This window comes from Numida meleagris, chromosome 19, assembly GCF_002078875.1.
Source record: "Numida meleagris isolate 19003 breed g44 Domestic line chromosome 19, NumMel1.0, whole genome shotgun sequence".
NCBI classification, from domain to species: Eukaryota; Metazoa; Chordata; class Aves; order Galliformes; family Numididae; genus Numida; species Numida meleagris.
The window spans coordinates 5,992,824-6,009,296 of record NC_034427.1 but is presented as its reverse complement, the minus strand read 5'-3'; the positions used below and the strand labels follow the sequence as shown (position 1 = coordinate 6,009,296).

Below are 16,473 nucleotides of genomic sequence, written 5' to 3'. Positions count from 1 at the left end.
TTTCTGTGTTACGTTAAAAGGGAACACTGTTAAATATTTAAATCGCTGTCTACAACTTAGATGAATTCCACTCTTTATAGCTAAATCAGTTTTCACTTCTAGGTTCTTACAAACAGTAGTTTTCAAGGGGATTTGCTTGGGGATTTCATACCTGATTGAATTATTTTCAGTGGCCATACTAGCTAACGATAAATTTTAGTGAGAGTTATTGCATGCTCAGCTTTTTGTAAAGCACTGTGTTTATTTAACTGCTCAAATATTAATGTGTCAATTTAATATTAGGCATCTGTTCTTGAAAATATTGGTGATGGTGTCTGATTTGATAACTACCTGATACCTTCTCTAATTAGAGAGTGCTGTTTTGCTAGGGAAATGTTTTGAGGTCAAGCATCAGGAGTAGACTGATATAGTACAAGTTGCATATGTTTTATGGCCTTCCTACACACATATTGTTGCCTGAAACAAAAACAGACTTCTAAAGGTCAAAAAAATAACAGTAGAAATCTCTTATCTCCCAGTTTATTTACAGTTGAAAGAATAAATTAGATTATTAAGCCCCAACCTCTGTAAAGTAAACTACCCATTTATCCCATAAATTATTGCAGAGTAAGCCATGAGAACTGTCACATGGCAGGCTGTTGAAAGTGAGGAAAGACTTACAGAGACTGAAATTAATTTATAATAAAAATTAAGCTTCAGGTTTATGGAAGCCCCTTGCTTTGTCTCTCCTTGTGTGATTACATAATCGTGCAGTTCATCCAAAACTGCCCCAGTCTTTTTCTTGCCTATACAATAGTATTTAGTTCTTGATTTGCAAGTGTGTTTTCTTGCTCTCAGAAGATCCTTCAACAAGAGCCAGTAATGTAACTGACTGAAAGAACTGATTCTGTGTTTACGTAGTACCTTTACACCAAAGTATTTCTTTGCCAGTATTTGCCTGACAAACAGCTTCTGCTCTACTTAGGAGGATGTGAAGCACACAAAATTTAATGCAACATTTAATGCCTTTTTTTTCAAAATAAATTTGTAAGTCACCCTTGGTACCTATTTTGAAATACTACACTCCAGGCTTCAGGTAGTGAGCAACTGAATCCTTTGTTAGACTGCTGTGTAAGGAAATAGAGTGCTGCTGCAATTTTAACCTTTGGAGTTCGCATGCAATACACTTTGTTTTTTTTCCCTTGGGTTTTGAGTATAGATAAGATCTCTCAACCTCTCTGTCTAAGAATGAGTTTTATTGTCTGTGCCTAATGGGTCCTGAAGTCTGACACTATAATTGAAATAAGAAGTCTTTACTTTGAGATAATGTTGTATTCCTTTGTAGGTTAAATAGTTGTGTTCCAGAATCCTGGTCTTTGTCCTACTAATTCCTGTCAGAGGGAAAAGATGCTAAATATAGGAATTAATGTGATTTGGGTGGGGGGGTAGTTATATTAATTGCTTGCTATTGTTCCCTACAAAGAGCATTTGCTAATTTGAGAGCCACAAGCCATGTGATGGGGAAATAATTTGGTTTAGGAAGTTGTCTGAGGTGTAACATTTATTCTCTTGTTTCTAGGGAGACTGTCAGACTCGTGAGGAAGCTGTTGCACTGGGTGTTGGACTTTGCAATAATGGTTTCATGCACCATGGTAATGCATCAATATCCCTCCCCACAGTCAATTAAAGGAGCTCTTCAGTCATACCACCTGACAGTGTCTGCAAATCCCTTTTCTATATACTGCGCCATATATACTGACATGCAAACAGCACTTGGCATCCCAGCAGGTCTATCTAAAAACAACCTTTGAGCTTAATGTGAAATGTCTGAGCTGAGTACTCTCGCAAGTAAATCCCCTTGATATTGGCCATGGTGAACACTGCAGTGATTAGACAATATCGAAGGGGAATATTTGTTTGCTGCATCTCTTTCAGAGCCATCAGGCCAATGCATAAACTAAGTACTGTACTGAAACATCACTCAAGAAAAGTCTGGTACGAAGTAAAATTGCCTAATTCCTGCTGCTTGGACAAAAAATGTAATCCTTGAAGCTGAACCTCTGAAGCTTCCAAATCTGAAGTACCAAATTGCCAAGTCAGGCATCAGCCATCCTCAGTGCTGCTGCTGCTGAACTGGGGAAGTAAACAAACCACATCTGTATTGGTGTCAAATTGCAAAGTCCTCAGAGTAAAACAGCATTTGTCCAATAAATTATCTAGCTTAAGTCATAAATAACACTTGCTTTCTGTGTTTATGAGAATGGAATATTTTAAGTAACTAAAAAAGAATTTGCGTAGTGTTTGATAAGGATGTAAGAATAATTGATTTTCTTTCAAGAATTTGATCTCTTTTGAGACTCTGTTAACACTTGGAATTCACAATATACTTTGGCAAGGAGTTCCTCAGCGTAAATATACCTGAACGAAGAAGTAGTTCCTGAAGGTTCAAAATTGTCACTCGCTTCTTTTATTTTGTGGCTTCCCAGGTCTCATACTTGAAAATGTGGTGAAGAACTTTATCATGCCTTCTAGAATTTCACAGATCTCATTTTTCTTTCAAACCATTTTAATTGAGAAGTCTTAGTCTGTTTAGCCATATCTCTTACCTTTAAACAGATATTTTATTCCTCTTTCTTCCTTGCATGGTTTTACCATATTCTTTTTGATATGGAACAGAAGCACAAGATATTGAGTAGCATCTTTCTTCCAAGAGGATCTTTCACATTTTGTATGAAATATATTTGCCAAGGAAGTCAAACTTAATATCATGAACTACTATGCACTGCGAAGAAAAGTATGCCCCTAAAATACAGTAGTAGCTTAAAAATTGAATAGTTGACAATGCATCTGGTCTTTGGTCTATAAAGACAGGGGAAATATTTAGGATTTCCTTTAACTTTTTTTTTTCTTTCTCTCTTTCTTTCTCTGTATAAATGCTTGTATGTATTTCATGTATGTTGTTTCCAGTCCTGGAGAAAAGTGAATTTAAGGATGAATCCTTATATTTCCGCTTTTATGCTGATGAAGAGATGGAAGGCACCAGTTCCAAGAGCAAACAATTACGTAATGACTTCAAGCTTGTGGAAAACATCCTGGGAAAGGGTCTTCTGGTAAGAAATATGTTAATGCAAACTTTTATTTTTCTATTAAATTGGTATTGTTTTATGCTAGAGAATGAGAAGGAAAATTATGATTGAGTAGAATAAGAATTGGAATTACAGTTTAGTTAGACTTGTCTTTACTGCAAAAATCCTAATTCTTGAACTCCTTTACTGCTGAACTCCAATTTCTGTAGCTCCAACTCTTCTAGCTGGGTAGACTACACAGCTTATTCTACTAGCAAGAGAAACGAGTAAGTTGTAAGTTCTCTAGCGTGTGACCAGACCTACTGCACTACCTGAAAGCTTACAGACACATACAAGAAATGCAAGTAAGTTCCTGCCTATTTCTGATAGGTCTCAAGAAAAGAGGAGGCTCACAGATAATGACCATTTCATCCAGTTCACAGCTCAACCCTTTCTTTTCCCCTGAAGCCCTTGAGAGAGACATTCTGGAATTGGGCTGGGACCTGGATGTTGTCTTAATAGCCTTGGAGTTTGCTGAGCACACACCACTGTGTTAGTGTGGTGGAGGAGAAAGCAGTGGGCATTATTATCTTGGGAGTGGTCTGCCAGAAAGTTTAAACACAGTTTCAGCATCTTTATATAGACAGTAGATTCAGATGGGAGTTAAGGGACTGATCAAAATACAGATGTTTTGAGACGTGATATGAATATGCCCTGCATTGCTGGATCAAATCTGAAACTTATTTTGTTTACAGAAAACAGTTTCAAGAAAATATTGTCCTTTATGTTCATTCCTTTGCAAGACTATTGTTATCTCCATATTCCCACCTCACTAGATGCCTTCACAGTCCTTATGGTGCTTGGATTATTCTAATGCTGCTTTGCGCTTGGTAGTTGGATTGTGCACGCTCTCTGTTCTGAGATCCTTGTTTACTGCCAGTGGCTTCAGGCCCATCTTTTTCTCCCTTTGAACAACAGTAGAATGCAGGAGCTGGATAAAAGCTTGAGTCAGAAACTACAAAAACAGAATTGTTGGAAAAGATCCAGAGGTCCATTACATGGGAAAATTTTCCCTGTGGTTCACACGAACTTTACTGTCTCACTGTTGCCATGTCTCCCAGGAGACCAATCTGTGTTTGTCTCAATGGCAAGAAGTAATATTTAAAGCACCATGGCACCTCAGCATTGTTCCTCTAGCATCCTATGCTGGAGACTGCACTGTCAGACCAAAATGATTATTCTCCCGGAGAAGTGCTGGATAAAAGGAAGCAGTTAAAAGGTGTTACGCTTTGGGTGCTTTTTCCCCTGCGATTTGCAAAGCACTCAGCAATCAGTTTCACATTAAATGATAAGAACTGTCACTGTTCAGGTATTTTTAGTTTTCTTCCTTATCAAGACAAGATAGAAGAAACAGATTGACTGGTATCTTCCGCTTTTTTCCATCAATTCAAGGTTCTCTGTTAAAAAGAAAATTCCAAAACCTAACAACAGTGTGTTAGCCCTGAAATGAGAGATTTAAAGCTGCTTGATTCTGTTTTCTGTTAATGTAATGATCATTTATTACGATAAAGGAACAGAACAAACTGAAGCCTCTTAAGCAAACTGCTTCCCATCCCCCAAGCCCGCCATAGGAAGTTTAATGGAATTTCTTCAGTACTGTTTCTTGAGACATGCTTTTCTTCCATGAAATCCTTGTTGGTTAGTGCAACAAATCCCACCCATTCATCTAAGTTTGCTCTGTCACGGGTGAGCTTGAAAATGGAAAACAAGAGAAGCTTTGGACAATATATCACTGGAAATACCAAGGAAAAAAGTGCTTTCAGTTTGAAATAATGCAGTTAAAACAAAGTTTGATACACATTTATTAGTGCAATTGTTTCTTACTGAAGGACGTATATCCTGATGGACTGAAAAAATATGCAATGTTCTATGCATAGTTGAAGAGACTTTGGATTTTGGATTGATGCCAAGCATTGTGACTTGGTTACTGCAGTATGCTGTGAACTTGTGATCGGCACACCTACTTGTTAGCCCAGGCCAACTGCAATGCAAATTAAAGCTGCTGTCTTGGAGCTGAGTATCAAAGCATAGATGCCTAAGGTAAATGGTACACAGACAATGCTAGAGTCTTCAGAAGACTAATATACCACAACATATCTGATCACAAAAGTAAAGCATTTCAGTTGATTTCAAAGGTGGTACCTGAGTACATTTTATGCAGCATTCTCAAAACTGTCATGCTGAATTGGTGATCTGGACTCTAAGTCTAAATCTCAACTTTCCAGACCAGTTATCTCCTGCATTCTTCCAGGGTTACTACTTCCCAGTAGAGTGTTGCAGTAGCTATGAGAGAGTAGTTGCAGTATCTCTCTGCAATTCACAGCCAGGACTGTGGCATGTGCTGGAATTCAAGTCATTCAGGGGTCTGAGTACGATAGTGTAATCAATGAAAGCTAGTGTTTTTGAGCACAGAAGTCAGGGCTACCTGGGTTTTAGTTTAATTTCACGCTTAAACTCATTGTATGGCCTGAGCAAGGCCTCAAGTTGTTCCATAACTCAGTTTATCATCCAAAATTTAGGATGCAAAATCTCATCTATCTGCCTATCTGCAGGACTTTGCGACTGTTCATGCTTTCTTGATATTAGCATGACCACAAGCAAGATGTATGCAGTACTGGAAGCTGTACTGTAGCTGAGGACAAGCTGATATCAAGCTACCTCACATCTGTGTCATCTTCATTCTCCTAGAAATCTGCCCAATCTTCCTTTGTAAACAATAAGCATCCCCGTGCCCCACACATTTTCTGACACCATAATCCTCCTCATACAGGAAAGGTACCACACCAGTACATACTGCTGTCATGACCCATGTGACAAAATGCTTCGTGAATGTAACAGACACAGGTATAATAAGCCTTCCTTTGCATAGCTTTTCTTCTCCCATCTCTGCAGAAATTCTCTTTGAATAGCTTCTGACTACGTTTGCCTTCTGTATTTGATTAAACATATTAAACATTATATCTCATATGGATTCATTTTTTAATGTGGTTGTTTTTCAAGATTAAACAGCTGCTTCCTTAATGTTCAAAAGAACCGATTATATTTCTGGGGCATAGAAATAATTCTTGTAGATGGCAAGTTAGTTAATTGGTTTGGACTCCTTAGGGATGAGTGGTGATCAGCTGGGGAATTGCAAGATATTGGTATTTCATAACAGAGAATGAATCATAGCCTTCTCCAAGTATTGCATGTAGAATATTATCCATAGGCTAGTACAGAAACATCAGTATACAGCATGTCAGATTTCTTTCTTTACAACATGGTTTATCATGTTCCTAATGTTGATGCATTGATGTTTATCAGTGTTCCTAATGTTGATGCATCTGGGGACTCTTAAATGTGTTTTGGTTCTTTGCTTTCAAACAATAGATTTTGCAGTACTAAGAAATAGGAAGATAGGTTATTCAAAATGGTAGCATACAAAAGATCTTCATGCATTTTAATGATAGGTGCATGCAAATGACCATGTAAATTTATGTAGCTGATGGATTCTTAAGTTTTGCAAATCAAAGCCTCTAAATTTTTAAATATCTTTTTTGCTTATGCTTTCAAAGTCCAACCAAAGAAACTGAACAGTCCCTTCAAATGCAAAACGAGAATTGGATGAGTCAGGCATCCTAAAAGGTCTCTGTTTAATCCTAAATGTGAAGTGCTATAAGTACATGTTGGATTGGGGTAAAATGGTGGTGTACTTGACTTTGTAAGCTCTCCTTGTATTGAGCACCCTTTAAAGAGCATTGTTTCTGAAAATGTTTTCTTAGGAATATCTAAGAATGGCATTTATCTTGTTTACGTTCCTTTTTGTCATTTAATCTGAACATCCTCTGGAGAGGATTTTTTCTATGCAGGTCTGTTGTGTCAAGCACTATTTTAACATGGCCATAGGGCTCTTGCAAGAAAGGATGATTCTATTTCTTCAGGTTTTTTGTTTTTTTTTTCTAAGGTTAATTCCTGAAAAAGGACAACATTTTAAAGACGACTGGCTTTAGTGGAAAAAGGGCAGTATTCTGAGATAACAGGAATAATCAGAATCAAGTAATTCTCAGTAATGCTTTTCCTAGTGGCATGCTAGATTGTAAATAGCTTTATTTTTCCTCTCAACTCAATTCTGATTCATCGGATGGCTCTTAAATGTGTAGAATTAGCTCACAGCAAGATGTTTATCTGCTAGAATTTCCATTTGTCCACTTACCAGAGGCCAGGCTTAGTTTATTTTTTAAAATGGTTAGTGAGTTGTTAAGCTTTTTTTATTGTTAATGAACCGCTAGAAAAGGATGAGTGAATGATATATTTGCCATAATTTGTATGATTTTAAAATATATTTATAAGGCTGGTGTTTGTGACCTCAGTGCAAATAAAAGGAAGCAGACTCCCAGAAGCAAGAACGGCAATCTTCTACCAACCACGAAGCGTACAAACTAAGCATATTACATGAGTCTTGTATGTCTTCGCACCTTCTTCTCTCTTACCCATCTCAACTATGATTAAATCCAGCTGACCAACTGTTGTGATGTAGATCTATCTATATGAAATAGGCCTGAGATGCCCAGTTTATCTGAAATGGATAGCAATAAATAAATGACTTCATTTTGGTCTGTAAGTATATTTAGCGATGGAAAATACAGAATATTAATGAATTCTTGAAAGCTGAAATATCTTAAGAAAAAATGAAGGGCTAGAATTTAAAACCAAAAGCAATTGAGAAATGAAGCACCTGTTTTTAGTGGGAGATTGATTAACCATTGGAACAAACTCTCAAGGGGGGTGGAATACATTTTTCACTTCTTAAAGACTGCAGATCGTAACTGGATAACCGCCAAGAAATTCTGCTTTAGTGCTCTAAGGGAATCAATGCAGAAATAATAGATTAAATGTAAAGGCTCATGTTGTGTAGGAGTTCAGACCAAATGACCCAGTAGTCCCTTTTGTCCTTAAGGTCTCTAAGCTTACGTCAATCATGGCTCAAAATGAAACGTCCAATTTCTGAACTTCATTATTCAGCCTTTCAACTCACTCTGTATTTATGAAGCATTGCCTGGTGCTCTTTTTGTTTTTAAGATTTTACCTGAAGAGGATGACTACGGGTTTGACATAGAAGAAAAGAACAAAGCAATTGTGGTGAAGTCAGTTCGAAGAGGGTCTTCTGCAGAGGTAAGGCCTGATATTTGTAAATATTTTGGTTTTCCTAGCTAATAATGTTTCAATGTTTTAAAAAGGTATAAAACTATCCTCTTAAAGTCTGTTTCTTTGAAAGGCAGCTAACAGAAAATTTGAAGTCTTCTACAGTTCCTGTGGTAATAAAGTGTTTATGTAAATTACCAAGTGTTTTGGCATCTTTGAGTGACTTCCTTGCTGAATATTTCTGATAAATGACAGACAGCATCAGTATATTTATGTGATGGTAGGATATCTCTGGTTCACAGAATCATAGAATGGCTTAAGTTGGAGGGGACCCTGAAGATCACCCAGTGCCAACTGCCTGCCATGGCCAAGGTTGCCAGCTTCCAGTTCAGGGTCCAGGGCCCCATCCAGCCTGGCCTTGAATGCCTCCAGGGATGAGGCACACATAACCTCTCTGGGCAACCTGTTCCAGCGCCTCACCATCGTCTGAGTAAATTTCTTCCTAACATCTAACCTAAATCTCCCCTCTTTTAGATTAAAGCCATTCCCCCTTGTGCTGTCATTATCTGCTTGCGTAAAAAGTCCATCTCCCTCCCGCTTGTAAGCTCCCTCCAAGTACTGGAAGGCTGCAATGAGGTCTCCCCATAGCCTTCTCTTTTCCAAATTGAACAAGCCCAAATCCTTCAACCCTTCTTTATAGAAGAGGTGCTCCAACCCTCTGCGGCCCCCTGGGCCCTCTCCAACAGCTCTGCATCCTTCCTGTACTACGGATCCCAGGCCTGGACACAGTACTCCAGATGGGGTCTTACATGGTAGTGAGGGACAATCACCTCCCTGTCTCTGCTGCCACCCCTCTCGTTGCAGTCCAGGATACAGAACCAGATAAAGCTGAGAGACAGCAGGTAATGCTGGCTTGGGATAGTGGAGATGTACAAGAAACAGGTATATTTGAGTGGAAACTTTAGATTTGTGATTTTTTTTTCTTAAAACGCATACACTAAATTCTCTCATGAGACCTGGTATTTTTGAAGAGACCTACAGAATGTATTTACTGTGTTTCTTTGAGGCACATAGCAGTCCAAATATCAAACAATCTCAGTACTTCTTAATAATTTGCTTATCCACACTAAACTCTTCAACAAAGAACACGGTGTGTTCTTCCATTTACTGAAACAAGGTGTGGACAGATTGATAGTCTATACTTTCAAAGCTATTTAGATGCCTTTTTTTACACCTATAAAGATAAGACAGGAGACTCAATCACTTTTCCAGTGTTTCACAGAACTCTGGCAGCGCACACAGGCAGTATTTCCAATTAAAAGTCCAGGACAATTATTACAGGATTTGAATGTCTACATTCATTTGTTGATCACAGCTTTAGGCTACAGATAGGCCTGGATGGCTGAGCGAATGCAAACAGCTGACTTGAGCGTGCTGATTTTAGCAAGTAGGGAATGTCAAACAGGAAGGAATTTTGAGCTGAAGCTTAATACTGACTTTTTTTTCTCTTTTCTCCTCTCCTCTCCTTTTTTTTTTTTTTTGTTTAATAATTAAATAATCTCAGCATTGCTGATTCTTATTTGTTTTGTGGTAACTGATTCCATCCTTAAAATCAACATAGGTTGGCCAAAAATGTTATTAATTTAAACCTCCTCTGTAAACCATTGCCTGATAGATAATCCTGCTGTCCTTGCTTTGGCAAGCTGCCTGTGGAATATCCTTCAAATCTGCTTGTGTTTTAAAACAACAGAAGCACACAATTTTCTAAGGAATCTTTTTCTTTATCTTCCAAGACAAATTATTTGTGACCAGAAGCCCATCTTTTCAACCTCAACATAAATTATTGCTCAAGAAAAGAACTAAATCTGCATGTCTCCGAACTGGAGGGCTCTCAGCTCATTCTGGAAAGACCTGAAGTCCAATAGTAATGTATTTAATTACAGTCTTGGGCTTTTTAATGGCTGTGTGATACCAGAAGGATATCCAGCATGTAATTCCGTGTAGCTCAGCAGCTGTAGGCCATTTACAGACCATATGCCTGCTGTCATACTCTTCAGGGACAAAAATTAAGACATACAGCTTTGCTTCACAGTGCCCACCACAGCACATTACATTAATGAGAACTGTCAGACTTTAGAGCAGAGTACAATTCCAGATTCACCAACTGAAATGGAAACAAATCTATAGCTTGCATGGATTTATTCAAGATCAATGCATTGCTTTTCAGTTTGGCATTTTGATCTCCTAATACACCAGAATCAAAATTGTCATGCACAGGCTGTCGTGGCACACAGCACTGAACTTCATGCGCATGCCACAGGTGGCTTTTTGGTTTTAAATGTGGCACATCCCATGCCTATCCCAAATTCACGTGTCTTCAGGAATACATTGTATAACCAGTCAGCATCCTCCTCAGTTCAGACTTTACTTTCTTTTCTAAGCCAGCTCACTTGTAGGTTAATTATAGCTGGACTTATTCCTCAACTTCTAATCTTGGAGCTGGTTTATGAATGATCTTCTATCAGAAGGGAACAACAGTAAGAAAGATTATCCTCCTGGGAGGCGTGGTTGCTGTCTTACTGTGAACAGTCAAGTGATGAGCAGATGTCTAGTGTTTGAGCAGCGCGTGTTTGAAGAGCAGCCGCTTGGCCAGTGGCCATGCAGATGAATCACAAATAGCAAGCTGCTAGTGTGTGGGAAAGTACAGTGGCCTGGATCCAGACAACTGCACTGAGTTGTCATAAGGAACATCCATTATCCAGAAAATGCAAGTGCTGTGACATTGCAGGTCTTTACTCTTAGACAGGTTGTCAACTTGTTATTAGCCTGGTTAGTTAAATCCCGATAGAGTAACAGATGTTTAGTTGAAAGTTACTAGTTTGTAGGGATTCATATGGAGCTGTGCACCTCAGATATTCATGGATTTACTATGATTATGTGTGCAGGTGGGTTTCCCATATGCACAAGCAATAAGTTAGTAATATAAAGAGGCCATCCACTGCTAGAATGATTGCAGATATGCAAAGATTTCAGTTAGCTGCACATGCATTAAGTGTATGAGCTACGCTGAGAAAAGCAGACCTAAGCCATAATGACTTGAGAAATGTAACAATTATTGCTTTGTAATAAACTCACCAGTGTAAGTAAATGGTCGGGCTTGATGATCTTAGGGTCTTTTCCAAGCTAAATGATTCTATGGTTCTAAATGCAAATAGCATAAAGATTTACACTGATTAATAAACTAAACTTTACAAATTCTATTCTAAGCTAAAATGCATCTCTACTGCTATTTATACTTATTATCAACTGCCAATAGTGGTTGAACCTCTCTGAACACACCTTGGAGCCTGAAATTTCAGAGATACTGCCAGTGATCCAAAGTTTTCTGTGGTGTTGGTTTCATTTACAGATGGCTGGCCTGCAGGCAGGAAGGAAAATCTATTCCATCAATGAGGACTTAGTTTTCCTACGCCCATTTACAGAAGTGGAAACCATCTTAAACCAGTCCTTCTGCTCACGAAGGCCACTTCGGCTTCTGGTAGCCGTCAAATCAAAAGAGTAAGTGCCAAGAAGGGGATTATTTTTCAATTACTAAATATTTTTTCTACAGCTTGTAGTGATAACTGTGTAAGCACTTTCCAGTCAGAAGCTGTTCAACAGGAAAACAAATGACAGAAACGATGATGGTACAAAAGTCACAGATTGTTTTTAGTGATGAACCCCATGCTTCTAAAAATGAGTTAGGATTCTTTATATAGCAGTTAACTTTTGGCCTCTTTGTGCACAAAAAATACCCTGACCCATAAGGACTGTCATTTTGTCTCATGTATAGAACTTCCCAGACTCTAATGCGTGTTCAAGTTAAAGTAATTTCCGCTCTGTTAAAGCTTGCCTTACTTTTGGATGACTAACTCTATCAGGCCATATACTTTTTTCAGTCCGTTATGGTATTCTATTATGAAGCTTGATTCTGTTAATATCTTTGACATTGTTGAATTCTGTAGCCCTCGAATTTGCCATGGAATTGAATCTCCCAATTATCACTTGATGCTGGATTCTAGTCTATTTATTTTAGTTGCAAAGATTCTCAGCTGCTGTAAGTCAGTACAGCTGCACTGAGGTTTCCCTGGAAATGGAAATAAATATGGATATGAATACCATAGAAAGTTTATGACCCGCATTATTTGCTTAAAACTGAATAAATTTGGAAGTGCTGAATTTTAATTAACAAAGAGAATCTCCCATCTGCCTTAGAGAATGTAGATATAGTCAATGATTCCGAGTCCCTTTATTTGTTATTTACTTGTAAACTATTTGGATGCTTCCCTCTATCCAAAACACAGTTGTGAATGCCAAAGAAAGATGTTTTTAGAATTGCCTAAAGCTCGCAGCCTAACTTAAAATGTTGCTTTCTCCTCCTCTTGATCTACCTGCAGGATCATTAAAATCCCAGACTGTCCTGAAGCACTTTGCTTTCAGATACGGGGAGCAGCACCACCGTATGTTCATGCAGTAGGAAGAGGTAAGTAGGAAGACTGTGATATAATTAAGCTGGAGTACATATATGCATTTATATAAGAGTGTGCGTACATACACTAAGCAAGATGCAAGTTTCTTTTTCTCCCAGCACTACAGAAAATCTGAAGGATAGATGCATAATATTTGTCTCATACAACTAAATTCTCTTCAAATAAGGACTTAACAAAAGCCTGGAAGCATTCATTTGGTTTTTCTTGTTGCTCTTTATCAGAAACCCTTTCCAAACTTTTCAATTTTCTCTTCCAAAGTCAGTGAGCTTTACTGTCTAACTTCCTTCCTATTGCTTTTTTCAGGTTCTGAGGCTGCAGCTGTAGGCCTTCATCCAGGACAATGTATTTTGAAAGTCAATGGGAGTAATGCATCACATGGAAATTATATGGATGTTCTAGAGCACTTTACAGCATACAGGACCAAACAGCAGGAAGTGCTGGTATGAATACAAAACCTCAAAGAAAGTACACTAATTCTTCCCTTTCTTCTGTGTTTTTATAGTCTCTAAATGTTCATAAGAGCAACTTACACAAGTCTCTTTCAACTTGCTCTCATGCCTAAGTCTTAGTATAACCAAGAGAGCTGCATACAGTAAACCCAAGTTGTGTATAGTTGCAAGAGCATGTACCAATAGTACGCACGTCAGTTCATGCACTACTAAATATTACTAGCTGCTTACTAAGACTAGAATTGCACTCAGATACTGATTTCAATTTTCTAGCCTCTGAAATTCAGAGGAATACTGGGAGAATGTTAATATTTCAGCCAGTGAGGAAGATAAAAATAAACTGGCAGCTAGATTCACCTTTGTAGTCCAAACCTATGGACATCAGGCATCATTTACAGTGATCATAATTTCTTGAAAGGGATTGTACCAGTGGGTGTACAGAACGCATGAAGATGCTGAAGAGGACAGAGTTCAGCAAGCAGCATCCAGTGCGTATCTGAATGGCAGTCATCCAGGGTCCAGCAAAGAAGACTCTTCGCTGACAGGAGATGAAGAATTGGATCCCCTTCAAAATATCCACCAGGAATCAGGTAAAGATTTTAATGGGGGGAAGGAAACCTAGGGAAGATTGAGGGCTTAGAGAAGGAAAACTGCAGTAGAAATATAAAGTGCAGTGATTATTTCAGAATATCTCCTGTGCTAGCAAAGCTTTGTAATAAAATGAGGCCCGTCAAAAGAAGTACTCTTACACTGCAATTTATTTAGTGGAATAAAAAAAGAGGTACACATAGAAATCGTACCCTTGCAACCCTCTGAAGTCATGTGCTCTGTCCTGAACAGAAAATAGGATTTTAGAATCACTAAATGAATTCTTAGATGTCTGTTTCCTGCTAGTGCCTTACAGAATCTTTATAATATGTAGCAATGTCATTTATTACGTAAGTAGAGAAAAAAATCTGTTGCTTGTCTGCTTTTTATTTGCTGTTATAGCCCCAGTCCCAAAATAAATGACTAGGGTCTCTCATGCTAAGATAGGTAATAATTTGAGTTATTTTGTTGACTGCTTCGATATCAAGCCACATACCAGCATCATGCAGTGTCACACAGCTAGGTCAGCACACACCCCACCAGAAAACCATTCTTGTGGCTCAAGGCCCTCTCTTGTGCCAAGCTACTCAATGAAAGGCCTGCAGGAGACTCACAGCATTAACTGTCCTTTGCAAATCTAAGTAGGAGACAAAGAGCAGTTTAAAATAATAATAAAGGAGGTTCCTCATATGAGGTGTGTGGACTCTATTTGACATGTTAGCTCTGTAGTTTTTACTATAGGCTATCCCCCCAGAAGTATAGTATATATTCTTCTTAGAACTTGTAAAAAAAAAAAAAGAAAAAAAGGCAAGCAAAGCTGTGTGCACAAGTCTAGGCACAACTTAGAGGCAGATGTAGATAACCTGTGTTATCTGCCTGAAGCAAATGTGTTTACACACTGGCAGAAGTAGGATTCTAGCAGGATTCAGGCTTGAGGTACTGCCTTTGACAAGTGTTTTTGACATTTTTCAGTCTGTTGGACACCATCAAAGGAATCAGATCCCATCCCTTGTCTTTAAAAAAGCCAGTTTTTGAAATGGAAAGGCTCAGCATTTTTAGAACCATTTGGTAGCCCCTGCAAACTAGGAATTTATGAGTGGTAGCAGCTTGAGGGGGAAGGTCTGCAAGTAGCTGTATTTAACTCCATTTACATAATTTTGATCTGGAGCAAGTTTTCAGAGCACATTACCACTGTGTCAGCAAGAGGTGGGGGGAACATATTTCTTCCAGCTTGGAAAAGTGGATGGTAGGGGAGAATACTGAAGCCAGACCCACTCCAAAGGTCTGAGCCTGGATTCTCTGAATGCCACTGGCAACTTCTCCAAGAACATCTCTGTGAATCCTAGGTAAGGACTGCTGAGGCTGGTAGCCTAATGGCCAAACAGTGCAGCTCGGCATTGGAACAGCAGGAGGGGGTGCCCTTGTAAGGGCAAGGAAGCAGTCCTCTGGGAAATCTCAATCTGGCTAGAATTTAAATTTCTTCTCTGGTAACAATGTTATTGCCTGTGTTTAAAAATGTTATCTCCTCACCCCATTTCTGCCCTACCGTCTCAGTCTTATAGTTGTACAGAATGCATCTGGAACACTTCCTAAAACTTCAAGAGAAAAGTGGCATTCTTCCAGAGGGTTGTTAGAAACAACAAGCCTCTGAGATTAACATACTTCACTTCCCTTTGAAAGCTTCTGCTGGGGACTATGTGTCTGAATGCTGAACAGAATTAAATAGTCTCCTGTGCAAGTATGTGAACGTGCACACTTGGAAGAACATCAGAATCTGAACTGGAGCATGTGGATTATCTAAAACTTTCTCTTGTAGTGGTCAGCAGCAAACATCTTCTTCACAATACCCTCCCAAGCTCTAGCAGTCTGTGGCTCAGAGACTTTGCACTTAATATCTCTCAACAGACTTCGCTTTCCTCTGCATGCCTATATTCGTGCTCCTCTAATGAGTTATTTTATTTCCAGCCCAGATACAACAGACCATCAGCTCTCCACTGACAACTGGTGAAGAAATACCTCTCATTAACCTGACTGTGGATAACACCCACCTGGAGCATGGAGTGGTATACGAATATGTCAGCAGTGCAGGAATCAAATCCTTTGTCCTGGAGAAAATTGTGGAACCAAGAGGTTGCTTCTGTCTCACAGCAAAGGTACCTGACTGGTCTCTCTGGAACTGACAGGCTTTGGAATTCTTTCTGTTTTCTGACTGGTAATGTACTTTTTGATGATACTGAAGAGTAAACTCTTCAGCCAAGAAGTTGCCTTACTCTAGAAAAAAAATCAAGCATTTTTTTTTTCCCCATCTGATGGACTGGATGGATCATTAAAAGAAGGAGATAGAATCATGGCTATTGGAAAACAGCAGTGCCTAGTATTTTGATCCATCTATGCACAATGATGAGATAATAGTAAATGTTTCTGTCACATCCCAGTGACGTTATTGTTAAGCTCCATGAAAGTCAAAGTGTGCCAGAGCCAGGTTACCTTGGCAGTGCACGGTGGATATTCTGAGCAATTTGTTCTGAAAGTTTCTGAGAAATGTTTTGTTTGTCTGAGGAGTAGGCATGCTAATGGCTCTCAGGTGGTTATAACGCCTTCTTCTGAAGGCAGCCTTACTCAAGCGTGGCATTATACAGGATTTACCATTTATTTAGTGGAATTTTCCCTCCCAGTCAAGTC

General features: G+C 38.8%; 1 protein-coding gene across 3 annotated transcripts in view; it reads left to right on the top strand.

Annotated features, from left to right (window-relative positions):
- The window catches only part of PREX1 (phosphatidylinositol-3,4,5-trisphosphate dependent Rac exchange factor 1), a 153,343-nt gene that overhangs the window by 112,279 nt on the left and 24,591 nt on the right, over positions 1-16,473 (top strand). For all 3 annotated transcript variants that reach the window (XM_021416450.1, XM_021416449.1, XM_021416448.1), the window contains exons 15-22: positions 1,559-1,631; positions 2,947-3,089; positions 8,163-8,255; positions 11,635-11,783; positions 12,662-12,747; positions 13,058-13,194; positions 13,622-13,793; positions 15,757-15,944. In XM_021416450.1, the coding sequence (XP_021272125.1) occupies positions 1,559-1,631; positions 2,947-3,089; positions 8,163-8,255; positions 11,635-11,783; positions 12,662-12,747; positions 13,058-13,194; positions 13,622-13,793; positions 15,757-15,944 (1,041 nt within the window). The remainder of the gene's footprint in view (positions 1-1,558; positions 1,632-2,946; positions 3,090-8,162; positions 8,256-11,634; positions 11,784-12,661; positions 12,748-13,057; positions 13,195-13,621; positions 13,794-15,756; positions 15,945-16,473) is intronic.